At 45.6% G+C, this 21,070-nt stretch overlaps 1 protein-coding gene across 1 annotated transcript in view; it reads left to right on the top strand.

Annotated features, from left to right (window-relative positions):
• The window catches only part of PDSS1 (decaprenyl diphosphate synthase subunit 1), a 266,914-nt gene that overhangs the window by 201,788 nt on the left and 44,056 nt on the right, over positions 1-21,070 (top strand). The window contains exon 10 of the mRNA XM_086941653.1: positions 16,980-17,060. Coding sequence (XP_086797779.1) covers positions 16,980-17,060 — 81 coding nt within the window. The remainder of the gene's footprint in view (positions 1-16,979; positions 17,061-21,070) is intronic.

Below are 21,070 nucleotides of genomic sequence, written 5' to 3'. Positions count from 1 at the left end.
CGGCGGCCTTCCCATTAGAAAGAGACATGATGGCATTCCTGACCTCCTCCACCTCTAGGGGCCTGCCTAAGAACTCCCGATGACCATCCGATAACCAACAAAGCGCCAACTCATCGAGGAAGCCGCCGTATCGAGTCTCACCCGTCTGCTGTGTCGTGTAAAGGTGTGCATAGTGATCAATAAAAGTGCGCTGAATCTCCGAAGTGTCTCGACAGCGAGTGCCATCCGGCGACACCAATTCCAACACGTCCGACCCATGTCTGGGATGCCTAGTAAGGGCAGCGAGGACCTTACCTGGTCGCTCCCCTTCGCAATATCGCCTCGACGTCCAGTATTTCCCCCTATGCTTAGCCTCTCTAGCAGCCTCCTCCTCGTACTCGGAGAGCTTAGTGCGGAACTGTGCCAGGAGAGCGGGATCCGAGTCAACCTGCATCCTGCGCTCCAAGTCTCGCAAATCAGCCTCCAAGCTCTCGAGGGTCCGAACAATCAGACGAAGTACACCACAACTTTTAGAAATAGTGACACCCCGGATCGTAACCTTGAATGCCTCCCAAATGACCTCAACGCTGTCCACAGAGCCCTTGTTTCTAGGGAAGAACGCCTCCACCTCCTTACCAAGTTCCTCCTTGAACACCGGGTCAAGCAAAGCAGTCGGAAACAAACGCCAAGGTGGGCGCGGCCTATGCAGCCCGGGGACGGATAGAACAACCTTCACCGGACAGTGATCAGAATACGTCCGAGCCAGATGTGTAGCCTCCCTTAGGCCAGCTATCAACCCTCTAGAGAGAAACACATAATCCAGTCTCGCCCATGAACGAGCATGTGTGGTGTAATGAGTGCCCTCCTTGGTGGCAGGGTGGGCGTACCTCCAACTGTCGACCAGCCCAGCCTCCTCCACAATCCCCCGCAACACTTCTCTAGCTTGTACATTGTACTGAGGGCTACCCTCCGATCTGTCCAACTGGGCCTGTAATGCAAAATTAAAGTCACCCCCCACACAATGTAAGTGGCATCCACAGCAAGGACATGACCCCCACAAAGTGACAAAAAAGATTGGCGTATCAACATTAGGAGCATAGCAATTAACAAACAGTACAGTGTTCTGCCCAAGCCGTCCCCACAGTAGCACATAGCGCCCCTCAGGGTCCCCCACAGATCCAAGTTCCTGAAATGCAAGCGATCTTTTAACAAGGATGACAACCCCACGAGCATAAGAAGAATAGGAAGCAAACCCCCTGGCCGCAGCCCACCTCCCGCCAAAAGTGGGGGAGGGAGCGGGGCGCAAATGCGTCTCCTGGAGGAGAGCAACATGAATAGCATGCCTGTCCAAATACTGGATCACACTACGACACTTCCTGGCATCATTAAGTCCCCGTACATTCCAGGACAGAATCGAGATCTGATCTACAACAGCAGTCGACATCACCCAGATTCAGGGCCCCGCGGGACCCAATAAGCAAATACAGGGCATCCAACTACCAGCAACAGCCAGCGATGGGGCCACGCCCCAGGGCACGGACAGACCCCCACATACACTCCACACATTCCCCAGCCATCTCCAAACCAACCAAACAAGAACACAACAACTACCCCCAACCAAACCATCCATGCAACAAGCACTCAGGACAGACTGCGCGCCGCACTCCGCCAAGCCATCCCGCGCGACCCACAACTCGCACACGTGTCACGCTTGCAGAGCGCGCCCCGTCACGTGGCAGCCTAAAATGGCGGCCGATGCACTCGGGCCCAAAATGGACGGGAGCACGGACCACAGGACCAGTCCCACCAGACAGAAAAGTGGAACAGCCTGGATAGCGGGCGCAACACCACGTCTGTGCACTCAAACAACAGCAGCAGCTCTCAGAGCGATCCAGAAGTCCCGGGCAAACAAACATGGACAGCTTCATTCCCACCCCATCCACCCACCTAACACCACCCTAACTATCAGGCCATGCACACCCCCACCCCCCCCCCCCATCCCCCAACACACATCCAGTCAAACAAAAGAGGACTAGAATCCAAACCAAAGGTACACATGGGGCACACCCTCCGGGGAACCTTCCAGAGGTGCACGACGCCACTCCCTCACGCCACGCCAGTGTCCGCGCCAACAAGTATCAGGCGGTCCCAGGCACAGCGCGGGGGGGTGGGTGCCCAGAGCGCGACACCATATATCACCATCCTGCGGCGCCATACCGACCCCTCAAAAATAAGAAGCAAAACCCACTCATTCATCACAATAGAGACATGACCCACGCAGCAGCAAAAAACAAAAACGGACGATAGTTAGGCCTCAAATACGGAGAGGGAAGACAGTAGGACTAAATACAAAAGATACACGTCCACAGTACTCCAAAAAACAGGAAAAAGAGAGACAAAGTCCAAAGTCACCAGAATCAGGCGACCTCCTCCTCAGCCGCCGAATGTTCCCCCTCCGGGTCTCGATCGTCACCCCGATCCGCAGCAGCTCGCTCACGCTGGAGGCGCTTCGCAAAGTCCTCAGCATGCTGTGGGTTGGTGAAAAAATGTTGTTTAGCCTGATGCGTCACTCTGAGTTTAGCCGGATAAAGCAAGGCGTAGTCCACTTGGAGGTCCCGAAGCTTCTTTTTCACCCCCAAGAACTTGCGACGTTGGTCCTGCACCATCGGCGTGAAGTCGGGGTACATGGTGAAAGACACCCCTTCGAAGGAGAGGGCCCTGTTAGTGCGGGCAGCCTGAAGAGCGGCGTCTTGGTCCCGGTAATTCAAAAGGCGCGCAATGATGGGGCGCGGCGCAGCCCCAGAGGCAGGACGAGGTCCCAGTGTCCGATGCGCTCTCTCAACGATGAACTGGGACGAGAACACTTCCGTCCCAATGGCGCCCACCAGTAGCCTCTCCACATAAGTCTCCATTTTGCCCACATTCGTGGACTCCGGAACACCTACAATGCGCACGTTGTTGCGCCTACTCCTCGCTTCCAACTCTTCATTCTTAGCGGCAATGACACGCAAGATATTGTCCATTCTCGCCAGTTGGGTGGTATGGGTGGCCGCCGTGTCGTCATGGTCCGAAATGCGCTGTTCCGCTGCCGTCAAGCGCTCCTCATGCACGTCCAATTTCTGGACGACCGCATCCATGCGCGACGATATCTTGTCCACTTTGTCCACTATAGTGGCGAACCCCTGCCTCATCTCCTGCATCATTTGGGTAAAGTCCGGTGGTGGTGGGTGCGGGACACTCTCAGCGACATTCGGGGGGGGGGACCGCGAAGTCCCAGCTTCCTGGAGCAAACGCGTCCCACGCCTAGCCCCTCCAGAGTCAAAGGACAGTTTGGACTGTTTAGTGTCCGGCTTCCCCATAACGGTGGTGCAGTGGGGGACCGAGGCAAATAGGAGTCAGGATATAGGTCGGACAAGGGACACGGCCAAGAAGAAAGCAACTCGAATCGTGGGGGCACGAGCAGGCCAGCACGCCCCGCCACTCCCAACGACGAGAAATGGCCGTCTTCGCTCCCAGCTCAAGGGGGCAAGCCCTCAGAGTCCAAGTAGAAGATCCGTTGCGCCTCCGTAAGCAATGGTATCTGGGCAGGCAGATGGAAAAGCCGAGAGATAAGCCCGACAATAAGGAAGAGCCAAGCGACTTGCCCGGCCAGCGAACGGGCCTGATGGAGAAAGGCGGAGCTAGGCCTACACCCCACGTGCAGAGCCCCGGACTGGCATGTACAATGATGCCGGGCAAGAGGGCATTGGACTTCCAGAGCGCGAGTCGGGGCAACTTGGGATCCTCGTAACTTCGGCCAGCAACCTCCGAATGGCCCAGGAGTTGGACCGTGGGTGGACAGTCGATATCCCAAGAGATCCGTGGGGTCAGTTCAGGGCGCAGCGATGGTAATCAGGATCCCTAGGCGGATAATAGCTCCGGGCAGCGGGAGCCTCACGGCAGTGCGGCCATTCCGCAGTGCGCCCTCTAGCGCCCCCCAGAGCAGATATTTTACTTGTCACATATTCTTCTTTTCTGTTGGATGTCTCACCCCCGCCAATAAATTGCGATGATTCTTCCTCGTCACTGTCAATGAAGGCGCACCTCAACATTACATTACATTACAATACTGAACAGTCCATCTCTCTGCCCACTCTTCCCTGCCTTATAGTTTTGTCTTCCTTCCCTTTCTTCCTGACCTTTTTTCTTTCCCTCATTTTCTCCTTCTTTGCTTAAATTCAAACACCTCCATCTTTTTCTCCTTTTTTAGGTCTCGCCTGGCGACAGCAGCACAAATGCGCTACTCTCGGCATCCAAGAGCTTCTTGAAATCAATACGTCGAGGAAGGGGACTTGAAGCCCTGCCCCCTCTTCCTATTGGCTCACATCATAGCTTAGGCTAAACGCAGGCTTCTCATTGTAAAGTAGGCTTCTTAGTACCTCCTTGTTGACGCCTTGTCTCCTTTTTGTCCCGCCCACCGGATTGGACCGTTTACTGGCGGATTTACACGTCACTCTTTATGACTCAGTAAGCACTATTTTATTTTAATCTTCAGCGCGGTGCTAATGACAGTGCACCACACTCTGTTTTATTTACCTTTCAAACTGAGCACGGTGCACTTCACGGACACCGTGCTCAGATTATTTATATATTTCTTAATTTTAACACTGGGCGCAGCGCCCGCTTCAAGGACACCGTGCTCAGTGTTAAAGTTAAGAAATATATAAAGAAACAGAGCACTGTGTCCGTGAAACGGCACCACGCTCAGCTTTAGCCATCAAACCGGGAAAGAAATCACGAAGAATGCGGGACTATCACAAATTATACTCTTTGCGCAGACAAGCGGGTAAGGTAAAAACAGCTTTCGACCTTTTGAAATGGGAAAAGCCATTGCACTGCCTTTTCTCTCTGGTCAAGTTTTGCTTTTTGTGCTGCTGTGTGCTGATATGGAGATCCCCCGGGGGCAGGGCAGCTTGCAGATATGTCCCTCACAGGGTTCCCTCTTTGGGAATCTCGCCATGGGGCATTATAGAGGAGGAAGCAAAAATGTGCTGCTTCTCAAGGAAGGCATCCACCTCCCCTGGGGCATACACAAGAGAACACAAACAAGAAATACAAAGGGTGTTCCAAGCAGATGGCCTGCGCCCACAGCCACTCCCGCTGTAGGTAGCGTGTACCCACTTTAAAGTGCCCTTTGGCGCATACATGGTCATGTGAGATCCTCTGAGAACTTTTCCATTCCCCGCTAATACCAGTGTATATTTAAAAATGTCCTGAATTCACTTGAGAAATACCTTCAGTCATTTCCAATAAAAGAATGGTGCTTTCTAGAGTACCTCTAATAAATAGACAGCTGCATGCGAAATCAAATGCTATGTGTTATGCAGAGGGACATTGCAGGTTGTAGAGTCCGAAAATGTGGCTTCTCATTTCGGATCACCACGTTGTGGTCCTAGACTAAGCGCTCTATGTCCGAGGCGGCTACAGTGTTCAATGGAAAGCAACCACTCACTTCTGAGAACAAATGTGTTTTTCACCCACATTCTGATGGGTCTGAAGTCCTGCCATGGCGTTTTGGATCTTGCGCTGAAGTGCTGCAAGATGCGCACCGAGCGAGTCTGTTCCAGTCTGACAGGACCCTCTGAGGAAGACCACATTATTTCATCCGAGGCCCGAAGTGCCACCTTGGCACCTGTCCCTTGATCTGATACCTATCGTAGGAAACCTAGTTACCCATTAATGTGCTGTGACTCTCTCTAGGTCTTAATCTGAACAAAGCCCCCCTCCATTCTCTCCTACACATTTTACGTCTCTGTATTTCAAACAAAATTGGCTAATACGTTCTAGTTTCTCCTCTTTTTCCCTCTGCCAAACTCGGGTATATGAAGGCATTACTTTCGCAGCAATAAATTCATTGCCACCCTTGCCTCATTTTGATGACTTATTTTCACGCACCTGGGCTAAAAGGGGCAATTGCCTGGACCTTCTGCGACACAACCCCACGTGCTGCTGCTTTTTTGATGCCCCAAGAGCGCACATTTGGCTAAGGATATTGTTATATTATTGTTATTTTTTAGCAATTGATACTTTCCTCTGCTTTATCCGCCACCTCCAGAACACATTTAATGCTGGAACATAGCAGGCACCATAGTGATAACAATGACATTGCTACGCTTTCCCCATTACTCAGCATCAATTATAAAATGCCTATTACTTGAGCATAACGATGTTTAGCCTGTATGCCATTCCATTAGTAGGCATTTCACGCTCAGGGGTCATAACTGACCACTGCGAAAGCCGACTCGGCCTTTCATTCTTACAATGTGGATACATTGAGCATTATGTAGGTGGTAAATCAGGGCGTCTGCAGTACAAAATGACAGCGTCATCACATGGCAACATGTGTGCGAGCAAGCAGTATTTAAAACAGTTCTATATAAGTCATAAGCCTGGTAGTCTCTGTCAGTAACAGCGCTATGAAGCCACCAGACAGCGTGAGCAAGTGGTATATTAAACTGTTAGTTGTATTAATAGTGCACATGTGTTTTAAAGTGGCTGTAAAACAACTTAAGTAATTGTGGATACGCGTTGAATGTATTTGACCGTCTTGGTGAATCATTGCCATAGCCTTTCATCGCTGCATCCTGTATTCTCTCTGAAAAGTTCTGCAAAATAGGGACATACAAGGTTGTGGTATGTCTAAGAGGTTTATTGGAAAACACCCCATCCATCAGCTACCATGGAGTAACTGATATTCAGGGAACACCAGCAAGCATAACATTCTAGGTTCCAAAGAACCTTAAACCATCAGGATGAAGAAGACACTACACATCTTCTTTCTTATAACAAAGCATTAGCCCACAACATAAGCATGGGAAGAAAAACAAACAAAAAGGTACAATGTATAAAGAGATCAACTTAAGTTAAATCAGATTTGAAACGACATCTTTAACTTACATAGTCCTTAAGATAAGAAGGCATTTTCCTAACACGAGTAGCTTTCTTTCTATCAGAAACATTTGGCTCATTAAAATCAGAAGACCTACTTACATTGGGTATAGAATTAAAAACATTTTCATGAACAACAACACGATTCACATTCCAGATTTTTCCATTCTCCAATTTTACAGAATTCTTGAAACATTTCACCACCCGCAAGGGAGTAGTATACTTTGACCAGGATATAGCCCCAACTGGAGCTTTAACACGAACAAAATCCCCAACAACCACCACACTTTCCTTAACTCTTTTTCTGGAATCCTGAGACCTTGTTTTTAGACTGCATAATCTCCTCTCTTTCTTTCCAAGCATTGTAATTTTTGTCTTTCAATCCTTTACCCCAAAACATCCAACCAGGAGACAGACTGGTATTTGGATTTCTACCTTTAAACAGTTAAAAAGGGGTTCCTTTAGTTTTAGTTTGTGGAGAAAATCTATGAGCCAAAATACATTTCTGCAATTCCTCTTTCCAGTTCAAACAATTAACCCTTGAGAGTTGAATATTCTCCTTTATAACTCTATGAACCTTTCTATTACACCATTAGATTCTGGGTGATATACAGACGTCCTTTTATGCTTAATCCCACATGACAATAGGAAATCATTCAACATAGTTGAACAAAATTGAGGTCCATTATCACTTAAAATTGACGTAGGAAATCCTTCCCTTCTAAAAACATCCTTAAGAAAAGAAATCACAGAAAAAGACGTGACTTCCGACACAGAGGAAACCTCCACCCATCTAGAGTAGAGATCTATTAAAACAATTAAAAAAGGAGTTTTCTGTTCACCAGAAAGAGTACCTACAATATCAATGGCAATATCCTCCCAAGGACCGGTGGGTAAATTTCTACAAACCATAGGTGCTGTTCTTGGTTGTAGAATTTTATCACTTACTTTACAATGTACACACTCCCTCACTTCCCTTTCTATTTCCAAGTACATTCCAGGCCACCAGAAAGAACCACAAATTCTTTCCTTTGTTTTAACAATTCCTAGATGACCTTAACGAGCTGCATCAATTATTCTTCTCCTCAAAGTGATAGGAGGAATTAATTTAGAGCCTCTAAACAAAACATCATTCTCAACAGACAACTCATTAAATACCAAGTGCCAAACTTTATCAAAAGTCTTATCAAGTGCCAAATTATCCTGAATCAAATTCCTTATCTTAGAAACCACCTCATCCTTACTACATTCTTCCAACCACTCTTCCTCAAGTATTACACCAGATGTAATTTCACACACATTCACGTCGTCTTGACAGATCTCTTCTTCCTCAGGTGCACCATTAGCATCTCCAACCAATCTCGAAAGGCAGTCCGCAGTCACATTTTCCACACCAGGTATATAATTTACAGAAAAATTTAATTCTTGCAGACCAATTACCCATTTCCTTATACGTGAAGATACACAATCCAAACCTTTTTTTGTGAAAATCTCCTTTAAAGGCTTGTGATCAGAGCAAACCTTGAATTCCTGTCCCCATAAAAAATTTTAAAACTTTCTTAGAGCCCAGAATATGGCCAAAGCTTCTTTTTCTATAAAAGAATAGTTTAATTCTGCACCACGCAAACTTCTAGAAGCACAGGCAATACGTTTCTCATCTCCACCTCTATTCTGTTTCAAAATAGCACCAAGCCCTTTTGAGCTGGCATCAGTTACAACAAACGTTTCTTCAAAAGGAACAAAAGCCTGTAAATTAGGAGCATTTCCTAAATCATTCTTAATTCCCTCAAACTCCTTCTGACAAAGTTCAGTCCAAACAAATTCTTTGTTCTTTACAATTAAAGCTCTCAAGTTGCCAGATTTACTGGCTAAATCCTTAATGAATTTTCCATAATACTCTACCATGCCTAAAAATGAAACAATTTCCTCTTTATTTTTAGGACATTCCAAATTCCTAATAGTATCTACCAAATATTTCTTTGGAGATATACCAAAGGCAGAGATATTGTGACCCAGGTAATTTACACTATTCACAGAAAATTTACATTTTTCATACTTCAAAGTAAGACCTGCAGATTCTAGTCTCCTTAGAACTATTCTCAGAATCTTATCATGTTCTTCCTGACTTCTCCCATGAATCAACAGATCATCTTGATAACATTTTACTGATTTAACTCCTGTCAAGATTGATGCCATAACCCTTTGAAATACTGACGCAGCAGACACGAGACCAAAAGGCATCCTTTTATATTTGTAAGATCCCAAAGGTGTGATAAAAGCCGTCAAGTCTTGTGACTCCTGCGTCAACTCAATCTGATGGTACGCCTGAGCTAAATCTAAAGTCGTAAATATTCTAGAATCACCAAGAGAAGTCAAAATCTCATCAATATTAGGTAGAGGAAATGTATCTACTACCACCTCCTTATTGAGCGATCTCAAATCACAACAGAGTCTAATATCCCCATTGGGTTTGTTGGCGACAACAACTGGCGCCAACCATTCAGTTGCCTCAACTGCTTCAATAATATTCTGTTCAAGTAATTTCTTTATTTCCTCTTCTACTTTTCCTTGAACCACAATAGGAATCCTCCTAACTTTAGCAATAACAGGAACAGCATTCCTCTTGATTTTTATGCAATGCTTGTACCCTTTTATGCAACCTAACTAATAGGCGGGAAAACTCCTTAACAAAAGAATTCCCATCTGATCTTATTTCATGAATCTGAATCTGTGTATTTGAATTAGGATTTAAAACCACCCCCAACATGCGCTGATGAGACCAACCGATCAAAGAATCACCAACCTTTGAGACATAAACCTTTCCAAAAATCATGTTCATTTCAATTTCAATCATAGCATTAAAATAACCTAACATACTTATGGGGAAACCACCGTACCCTCCTGGATTGAGATCCATTCTACAAAGCTTGTTTTTCTTTTGAAAATGTTCATCATACATTTCCTTAGATACAATAGTGATCGGAGAACATGAATCAAACTTCATGTCATTTTCCACACCTTCAATTCTCACCTTGCCAACTGGATGATCATCATTCAAACTTTCCTTAACCTGACAAATAACCTCTTTAATTTCTTTTCTAAAGACCTTTCTTTCTTTTGATTTGCAAAATTTCACAAAATGCCCTTTTTATCCACAAGCATGACAAACAAAGGTTAAAGCCAGACACGTTTTTGAATTCGCCTTATGTCCAGATTTCCCACACCTGAAACATGAAATAGCATTAAAAGAAGCATTCTCTTTGCTAGGTTCATTTGAAACATTTTTTACCTCTTTCACCTGACAATCTTTTTCACGTCCTCAACAACAGTTTCAACTTTCAACATGTCACCTTTTAATTCATTTACACATTTTAACATGTGCTCCATTCTTTTTGCTATACTCACAACTTCTTCTAAAGGCGGTTCATCTTTCAACCATAATTCCTCTCTGATCTTTTCCTCTCCACATTTCAATACTAACTGATCCCTCAACCGTTCTTCATTCACCGCACCAAATTTACATGTTGAAGATAGCTTTCGTAGAGCAGATAAATACTCTTCAATAGATTCATCTTTCCCTTATTCTCTTTTCCCGAAGTGATACCTTTCCATAATAGTGCTGACACGAGGCAAATAATGTTTATCCAACTTCAATAAACATACCTCATATTCATCCAAACCTCTCTGCTCTTGTACAGAAAGCTCAGGTAAATTTTCTAACACTTCCTGACCTTCCCCTCCTAAACAATGTGTTAAAAGAGAATACTTTCTTTCCGCACTTAGATTTGTGCCACATACACGTGCGTAATGCGCACATTTTTTTTCTCCATTTACTCCATTTTACCTTTGGTTCACCTGGATCAGGGAGAAAAACGGTGGAGTAGTAACATTTTGCATCCTAGAATTATGAAAGACCTAAAATACACACTTTCACTACAAGAAAAACAACCTTCTACTTTACACTACTAAGTACAAAATGTATTTCCTATTCATAAACCAAACTAAAATACTATTTCTTTAAGATAGATTCTTTAAACTAAAATTAATAAAAATATCACTCAATGTTTTCCTGACACATTAGTCAGATACCGGCTTCTGCAATATGTAAAATGAGCAGTTGCATGAAGAGGCTTCAGTACAAGGATCGTCTCTTCGCTTGATGAGGTTTCAATACAAAGTGCGTTCCCACTTGGTTTAAAAGATTTTATTTCAGAGAGCGCTTTCTCTTCACGTCAAAGAACACTTCAATTCCTCTGCGTTCCACTTCACTGAAGATAAAATCACTCCCGCGTTCCACACAATACAGTTCACCTCCTCAAATCTCGCGTTAGCTCATGTTCGCAAATACCGTAACACGCATTCTAATGAGTCATCATTACCCGTAGACTCTTGAAGCTTGAAGACCTCGCTAACTCCAAAAATGGCCAGAGCTCACCAACGGCCTGATTGTAAACGAAGTTACACACAAGAGCAAGCACAACTCTTGGTGAGTCACAGCACGATGGAGCCGCAAGTCATTAATTTTCGGAAAACAACCTACAACGTATAAATTAACGATCAATTGTTTTTTACAAATCTCGACCGTTTTTTATAAATCTTCTCTTGTCTACATTTAAAAGTGACAGCCGCTGGAGAAGTATCTTCTCTTTTAAAAACAGCCGCTGGAGAAGAATTTTACTAAAACATCCGATGATAAATGATTGTTTCAGTTTTGAATTAAGAAATACCTTCCCAATTAATTTAAACAGCCGCTGGGGAAACAAAATTTTCTCCCTTTTTAAACACTGCCGCTGGGGAAGATACTCTCATTATTCAGCCACACAAGATTTCTTCTTTCTTTCAATTTTTTCTTTCATTCACCTTTCTTTTGAACATGTAAAGTCACAATTTCCCTTTTTCTATTATTTTAAACTTAGCTTGATGTTGAGGTGTCCTTTCTTACGCCTTTTCCTCGAATTGTCCTCGTCGCCAATGAAAAGTTTTGCAAAATAGGGACATACAAGGTTGTGGTATGTCTAAGAGGTTTATTGGAAAACACCCCATCCATCAGCTACCAGGGAGTAACTGATATTCAGGGAACACCAGCAAGCATAACATTCTAGGTTCCAAAGAACCTTAAACCATCAGGATGAAGAAGACACTACACTCTCTTTAATGTTTAATTGCCTCTGTGGTCTCACAGAAAGAAACCCAATACTCAGATCTCTTTGCGGCGCCTCAGTGGCACAAGTGCTGTAGGGCGAGGGCTGGTGGTCCCGCAGTGCCCCCAGGGTGCAGTTGCCAGTCGGCCGAGCTGAGAGGGGGGCACCCCGGGCTGGTCCCAAAACTGCCTCGGAGAGGAGTGTACTGGAAGCTGTTGGCCTGGCTGCAGGAGCTAACCTCGGCGTGTATATTTTTTAACCTTAACACTGAGCGCAGCGCCCACTTCAAGGACACCGCGCTCAGTGTTAAAGTTAAGAAATATATCAAGAAACCAAGCGCGGTGTCCGTGAAGCGGCGCCGCGCTCCGCTTTAGCCAACAAACCAGGAAAGAAATGGTTATTAAAGTTGGTGCTTGGTGCGGACACACAGGAGCACAGTGTGAGAATGCACACACCCGGCAGGAGACTGGACTCTGAGCTAAAAAGAAATAATTGAACCCGAAAACAGCAGCCGGGCTCATAACCGACAGCAGGCAGACCTCCAATAGGGTTGGCATAGTTCCCGGATAAGGTTTGGTTATAGCTGGTCCTCTATCTTAAAATACAGGATTTTCTGGTTTGCCGTAAATCCAGGCGCCGGTAAATTTGCACTCTTTCGTCCAACGAGGTGAAATCATTAGCCGTGGCGAGAAGAAGACGGCTGCTATGGACGAGTCAAAGGCGAGGTGAGTAATAGCGTCACTCACTCTTTTATAAGCGGCGCTTGACTCCTACCAGCAGCATCCTACAGTCTTGTAGCCGGACACTTAAGGTCAATTGATTCCATTGAAAAGATTTAAAAAAACACAACTCCCAGAAGGCATTAGTTTGTTAACAGAAAACATAAGAGAAAATAAATACACCGAAATGTGCATTAAAATTGATTCTTCAAAGCCGCCCTTCTTAGAATTACAAAACAAATACAGGTTTTGGGGCGCAGCATGTTTTTTTGTCCTATGTTTTCCTTTAATAAACTAATGCATTCTGAGAGTTGTGGGTTTTGATTTTTTCGATCGAACCAATTGAACTAAAGTGGGAAGGAATGGCTTTCGAAAGAAACATGGGCTGCAAAGTTAGAAGTCGTTGTGATAGTACAGTTGAGATCAGTGGTGGCTGGTGACATTTGAAAGTGGTGCGGCGTAAAAGTTCAGCGTGTTTGGACTGGTCTGCATCGACATCCAAACATGTAAAAATGACATTCAAAATGCTGCATAAACTGCCTTAACTCGCAAAACTGCATAATGAGCCCTTTTCATGCCAAAAAATTTAGTCCACCATGCCACAGAATTTCCTCCTGTAAAACCACATATTGCTTACAAAGATGGTGAGCAGTTCTTGGGTCAGCGAAAGCGGACTTCGACATCACATACTACAGCTATAGAAAATTCAAGCTAAGAATATGTCAGTAGTAGACCCTCTAAGATTAACATGTGGAGGAAGTGATCAGTGAGTTAGTGTCTGGTTTATCCTTGACACTGATTATATATAATGTTGCCTGTAGCACTTAAATTACCAGTCCTGTAGCACCAGTACAGCCACCACCTGCCCTAATGTTACCACCATACCCGCTTCTACTCTACCACCATTTCCTCACCACCACATGCCCTGGCCTGGCAGTATTATAGTAACCATGCTCCAACACTAGTATCTGCCAGTACTGCACTATTCTACCACCACAATCCACTACCACTGACAAAGTGTGCACTATACATGTTCACAATGCAGTATTTCATCAGAGGGGCTTTTTCACGCACACACTATCACCATCTTCAACATTAGCGCGCACCCAGTTCAGGGTGTAAAGTACGAGACAGAGTCGGGGTTCTTTAATGAGCAGCCTTGCGTGATAGCAGACACCTTGTACACAGCTTCCCGGCTCCTTATCAATATAATATGTAAACATACAATTAATGGAATAGTGAACTAGAACGTAATTACAGTGTAAAAAGGGTTAAAAAAAATGCAGACTGATACTATACACTTCCCTCCCCTTATCCGAACACAAACAAAAGAAAGTAAAACCACACATAGATTAAACACAATGTATAGAGACATGCACACAATTAAACGCACGCAAAATCTTTAAAGTTCTTGGGAGTAAGAGTGGAAGGTTCTAATTGTCCCTAATTAGACCTTTGCTATTGTAGTGTCTACCATGCTTTCCCCCTGCCCACCAACAGCAGATACTTCAGTAAAGATGCACGCTGTGTGCCCTTCCATACTACAGCCAAATTCCTTATCCCTATCTGAACCAAGTGAGCCAACAAGAGGTTCTTCTTTCCCATTATCCTCAGTTATTTTTCACTTGTCATTAACCATCTGGGCCTGAGCACTTGCCTGTACCGTGCTTCCGTTGCTTTGCACACTCTGCAACCCATACCTTCCTTCCTGCGCTGCAGCTCCATCCAACCACCACAAGCTCCTTCCGTCTCTTGGTGCCATTTGAAATTCTACCTTTAGGCATCGTTGCACCTGGCTAAATGGCTCACGTGCTAGACTCCTATCACTCAACTTGTCAGAGTCTGCCAGAACCCTAGAGACAGTTATGGGTTCAGAAATCACAATGTCACCCTTGCCTACTTTTCTGCACTTCTTAATACGCACCCAATCCCCTTCTTTCAGAATATAAAGCCACCCCCACCAGTTTATTCAGACAATCTTGGCTATTAAGGCAGTAGCAAGGTGCATGCTGGAACCTGTAGTTCTCACATTTGAGTTTCGAGAGCTAGTTAAGCAAAGTTTTGCCGATTGAAAGCCAAGGCTACAAAAAATCTGGACAGGCCAGACATAAAAGTAAGGCTAAAGGCTTTAGTTCTATTTTTAGGTCTGGCCTATCCCGGTTTTCCCTTCTCAAAATCTAGTCACCCTATCAATGCAGTCGCCGCCTGCTGAGCGATGATTCTCACTCTCGGCTCCTTTCCCACTCCCCCGCCTGCCTCGCTGCTGCTAACTCCCGGCAGGGGCCAGCAACGCCTCCCTCCCGTAATGCGCCAATTAGCCCAGCAGAGCAGAGGATTGCATTTTACACAAGTCTCGTAAAATGGAGATTTTTATTGATACCACAAGCACAGACGCCAAACTTTTTTTGTTGCTCGTAACAGCTAGGCACATTATTCTCCTTGCTCACAAGGATTCCAGCAAGCCAGGCCGAAGACTGCTGTAATGCCAGAAACCGGTCCCCGGAAGCTTGTTTCCTTTCCAGTAAAAGAATTGGCTTGGTAGTTTGGTCTGCCCTGTTCCCATGATGCACTGGGCCAGGGACAGACTAATTTGCATGTAGCCATGTTCTGAGCTGGGATGATGCAGTGAGCTAAAAAATGGTGATGGATCAAGCCCTGATCTGTTGACTGGGTAGGAGTGTTCTGCTTAATTCAGATACTCTGTCCATCACCACCCCCTTTTCTGAATCGTTTTGTCCACCATAAGCGTGGAAGGGTATGCTCAGACATGAGTCCCTTGCTCACTGCACCATCAGGATTCAAGCAAGCCGGGACGAAGACGGCTGTAATGCCAGAAATTGGTCCCCGGAAGCTTGTTTCCTTTCCAGTAAAAGAATTGGCTTGGTAGTTTGGTCTGCCCTGTTCCCATGATGCACTGGGCCAGGGACAGACTAATTTGCATGTAGCCAGGTTCTGAGCTGGGATGGTGCACTGACCTAAAAAACGGTGATGGATCAAGCCCTGATCTGTTCACTGGGTAGGAGTGTTCTGCTTAATTCAGATACTCTGTCCATCACCACCCCCTTTTCTGAATCGTAACAGCTAGGCACATTATTCTCCTTGCTCACAACAGGCAACTGAAAAAGTATTCTTCCTTACTACCCTCTGTTGCTTCCTCACCATATTTTATGCCATCACTCCCGCATTCATGGCTCTCTTCTTCCCTCTCTTTTCCGCTGTCCATTCGCGGCCTGCATTACGGGGGGGGATGGAAATGGGGTTGTTGCGGTGGAGTGGATGGGGGGGGGGGGGGGGGGAGGTGGGATAAATAACTTACCTTGGATTCCCGCTTTTCTCTCAAGTCCAGACAGAGACTCGAGACTTGCGACTCCCGCCATCGCTGCATTCGAATTCCTCTGGGCTGGCTAGTCATCAGGAAGGTGGCAGGCAGCCTCCCTCCCCTCCACAGCAGCCAGCGCTGTGATTGGTTCGGCCGGCTGCCCTACCGACGTCATTTCTCTCTGTATGCTGCAGCATACAGAGAGCGGGAGAGTGGGAGGGGTTACTCGAGGGCAGGGGGAGCGGCTTGCCTACTGTGTTAATACTGTCTGTTTGGGTAGCCTCTCAGGCTGCCCAAACAGACAGTATTACCAACAGTGGGCAAGCCGCTCCCCCCTGCCCTCGAGTAACACCGCCCACACAGGAACTATTGCTTTCTCGCTGTGCGAGAAGGCAAGGCAGAAACAAATGGTAGTTATTATCATTGGTGATAATAATTACCTTTGTTTGCCTTCTCGCACAGCGAGAAAACAGGGGAGGAGGGGCGGCGCCCAAACGTCCCCATGGACCAGCCGCCACTGTCTGGCGGTTAAGCCACCACATGGCACATAAGTGTTTGACCCTTTATTTTATTTGTTTCCATTGTATTGTTCATTTCAGCTGCAAAAACCAATAAAAGAATTAATATATATATATTTTTAATTCCAGTTTTAGTTTCGTCTTTTTCTAATTTGGTTAAATTTGTCATCCTTTAGTCCTCACTGATTAGATGTTAAAGTGCCTGCACTTATGGAACAGTAAAATGTTTCAATCAGTGATGCAGACGACTTTTTTTAAGCAACATGTTTGTATGAACTATTGGCTTTTATCCACAAAATGTATGTTGGAGAAGAGAATTTGTGAGTGATCTGCTCGTGTAGGACAGCAGACAAATATATTGTTTTCTGTTTCTAAGTTCCCAGAACTGAACACATTGATAATGAGACGATTCAGCGTACCAGGTGATGTCGATCGTGCCTGGCAGTATGTTCGACAGGTAAGAACCAAGTGAGCTATAAATGAGAATTGAAAATGTAATCATCGCATTGGTAATTGATCAGTCAATGAAATGTGAATCCCAGAAGTTAATTGGTTGAGGAGGAGCCCAGTCCCCTCTCCTCCTCAGAGTCTCTCTGTAGAGAAAGATGTATAGGATGCTGGCCCAAATAACGTGTTATTCACATCTACGTGTCGATCGCCAGGGTGAGTCAGGAAGATGGCAGATGGTAAAGGGAATTGTTTGATTTGTACATTTTTGCGCATTGTTGGACTAGAACAAGCATTTCACTTAATAATAAAATCTGGGCTCAGTTTAGAAAAAAGTGAATTTCTCCCAAGCCTCTTAATCAAAATTCAGTCCGCGTTTGGGGTTAAGTAAATATATTCTTTATACATAGGATTGCCTTCATTGATATAACTGTATGTTCAAGGCATATGAGCTGCAGATCGTACACTTAGCAATAGAGCACCACCTGGTGTTGGGCTCGGATGATTGCAGGTTGTTGTCTTCTTGGAAGAAGTCTTTGTAGTTACGAGATAGGCGACTCCTCCCTTGGACAATACTGCGCATGGTCATCGACTCCATTCTCAGATAGTTTTTTTCCGCCACTGGGTTCGGATGAAAGTTTTCCGCTCCGGCTAGAAAAGACTTTTTCAGCAACTTCGAAGCGTGAAACTTTATATAAACATTTTCGACATCGAATAGACTTTCCGACATTACCAGCTACATTCCGGTGAGTCGACGCGGGCCGTTGGACCTATCGGCGCCGTACGGCCTACGCCTCATGGACAGAACTCTATTCAAGAGATGCCCGGTATGTCGAGCAAAATTCTCTCATAGCGACCATCACGAGGTCTGCAACCTCTGTCTATCGCCGGAACACGACGAGTCGACCTGCACAGCCTGTGCCTCCTTCCGATCAAAGAAGACCATTTGGGATCGGAGGGCCCGTCGACACGAGATAAAGAAATCAGCGCCAGCACCAGAGCCCATCTTTGAGGAGGAGATCGTCGGAGAGGACGTCTCCGGGGACGAGGATCCACTCGAAGATATCTCCAAGGACGAGGCTCCACTCGTCGCCGAGGAAGACTCGCCTGATCTCCAGATCATATTGGGGGCAGAGGACTCAGACGACTCGATTCCATCTCGGCAGCCCCTGAGTACTCCTGTCCCTGCACAACATACACTTCCCAAGCCAAAGGCAGTGGTCGGCACTCCGCCCATGGGGCCCAGTCAAGACCGAAATCTACCCTCAGATGCCCCACCTTCGGGCTCGGCTCCGAGGAAAAAGACTACGCCTTCCGGTGCCTCGGCACCGAAGAAAGCACATGTGCCAATTCCACCTCCTCCATTGGCACCGAAACATCCTTCGACACAGAAGCCAAAACGCCCTCTGGTGCCCAAACCAAAAGACACATCGGTGCCAAAGCCAAGAACTGTACCGGGTCCGAAAGCTTCTACTACGAAACCTTCTGGGTCCAAAAATAAAGATGGAAAGCCACAGTCCGGCGCCGCAGGCCCAATGAGACCGGTCTCCACGCCGAAATCTCCAACATCGGTACCAAAGACTCCCAAGGCCTGATACAGAGACGCCTAAACCCTCTAACAAGCCTACCAAGCCGAAACCACCTTCGGCACCGAAAAATTCGCCACAGGACTCAATAACTCCTCCTAAAGCAAAGAACACTAAACAACCCCTATCGGCACCGAAAAAATCTACGCCGAGGAAGATTGTAGAGGAGGGAGAACTGTTTAGACCAGATCCTAAACAGAAAAAGGTCGATATCAATCCAAAAATTGGACATGTGGAAGCAATTCCTTACAAGAAAAGACCAGCAGACACACCACTTCCACCTGTGGTTCCTGCCAAAACGAAGGATTGTGCAACTTCTCCAATGCACCCTTCCTCTCCTTCACCTTCTTCCTCTCCTATCCCGCCTTATATTAAACCTATAGCTTCTCCTGTTCAATCTCTTGCATCATCACACCACACTGACGAGGAGTATGATCTAGGTAGGGGGGTATGACGTACCAGAGCCACATGCATACCCTTTAGATGAGGATGTCAATCCAGAATATCCTAAGGATGACGACATATATGGTTTTCCACCACACAATGTGCCAGACATTCCTGATCCTCACTATTACCCAACAAAACCTTCCTCTCCAGAAGATAGTATTGGGTTTAATCATCTATTAAATAGAGCTGCCCTTTACCATGTAGTTCCAATGCACGCTGATGCCATTGATGAGGATTTTTTACTGGACACATTTGAGCAGTCACAAAGGTCTACACAAATACTAACCATGATCAAAGGAGTCATTAAACATGCTCCAGATCTATTTAAAGACCCGGTACAATGTAGGGTGTTAAATCCAAGAATAGAAAAGAAGTATAGACCAGCACCATCTGATCCAGTCTATATTAAGGGACATCTGCCACTAGACTCTTTGGTAGTGTCTAATGCACGTAAAAGAGCCAATTCCCAGACCTCTGGTGACACGCCACCGCCTGACAAAGAATCTAAAGTTATTGATGCGTCAGGGAAACTGATTGCTGCGCAGGCAACAAACATATGGCGTATAGCAAACACACAAGGTTTACTCTCACGCTATGACAGGGCTCACTACGACCAATTACAAAAACTAATGGAGCACCTCCCAGATCAATACAAAGATCAGGCAGCAGAGCTCTTACAAGAAGGCAAATTAATATCCAATGCCTCAATTAAATGTGCACTAGATGTAGCTGACCCAGCAACCAGAGCAGTCAATACTAGTGTTATACTCAGATGTCATGCGTGGTTACGCATCTCAGGTTTCAAACCAGAGGTACAGACTACCATCTTGAACCAGCCCTTCAATCAGAACCAGTTGTTCGGACTGGAAGTAGACAACACACTAGAAAAGATGAAGAAAGACACGGACACAGCTAAGTCTATGGGTGCATTACAATCCACACAAACTAGAAGTTCTTTTCGCCGCTCCTTTTATAGAGGAGGCTCCAAGAAGACCGGCACAGATACAACATCATCTTTTAAGTCGCACACACAGACCTCCTCTAACAAAGGCTACTTTAGAGGAGGATACAGAGGCAACAATAATAAGGGAAGAGGTAGAGGTAATAAAAACAACCGCTCCTCTTCCACTCCCAAACAGTGACTCCCCTCTGCCTCCCCTACAGCATTCCACTTCTGTGGGGGGCAGATTATCACAGTTCCTACCTGTCTGGAATTCCATCACAACAGACAGGTGGGTAAGACCGATTATCCAACATGGTTACTTCCTAGAACTAACAGCAACCCCCCCAAACATACCACCCAGGCACCGTCCACAGAACATATGAGACTGCTTCAACAGGAAGTTCTAGCACTTCTACAAATGGATGCTATTCAAGTAATTCCTTTAGAGGAACGGGGAACAGGAGTTTACTCCCTGTACTTCCTAATTCCCAAGAAGGACGGGACATTAAGACAAATTCTCGACCTCAGGCCCCTCAACCATTACATACAATCAGATCATTTTCACATGATCACTTTACAACAAGTACTCCCACTACTACAACAGGGAGACTTTCTTTTAACACTAGACCTAAAGGACGCCTATTTTCATGTTCCTATACATCCTGCACACAGGAATTATCTAAGGTTGGTCATACAAGGGCAGCACTAACAGTTCAAAGTCCAACCATTCGGGGTCACAACAGCACCACAAGTGTTTACAAAGTGCTTAGCAGTAGTAGCAGCACATCTCAGAAGACAACAGATACATGTCTTCCCTTACCTCGACGATTGGCTCATAAAAGAAAAATCGTTCAACCAGTGTGTCCAACACACAAAACAATCAATTCAGACATTGCACGACTTAGGGTTTACAATAAACTACACCAAGTCGCACCTAGAGCCTTCACACGTTCATCAATATCTAGGAGCTACCATAGACACATCTACAGCTCTAGCGTATCCCAGTCAAGCCAGGATACAGAGCGTTCAGACCTTAGTCTCCCC

This window comes from Lissotriton vulgaris, chromosome 10 (assembly GCF_964263255.1).
Source record: "Lissotriton vulgaris chromosome 10, aLisVul1.2, whole genome shotgun sequence".
NCBI classification, from domain to species: domain Eukaryota; kingdom Metazoa; phylum Chordata; class Amphibia; order Caudata; family Salamandridae; genus Lissotriton; species Lissotriton vulgaris.
Note: the sequence above shows the minus strand (reverse complement) of the source record. Positions and strands in the feature narration are given on the sequence as shown.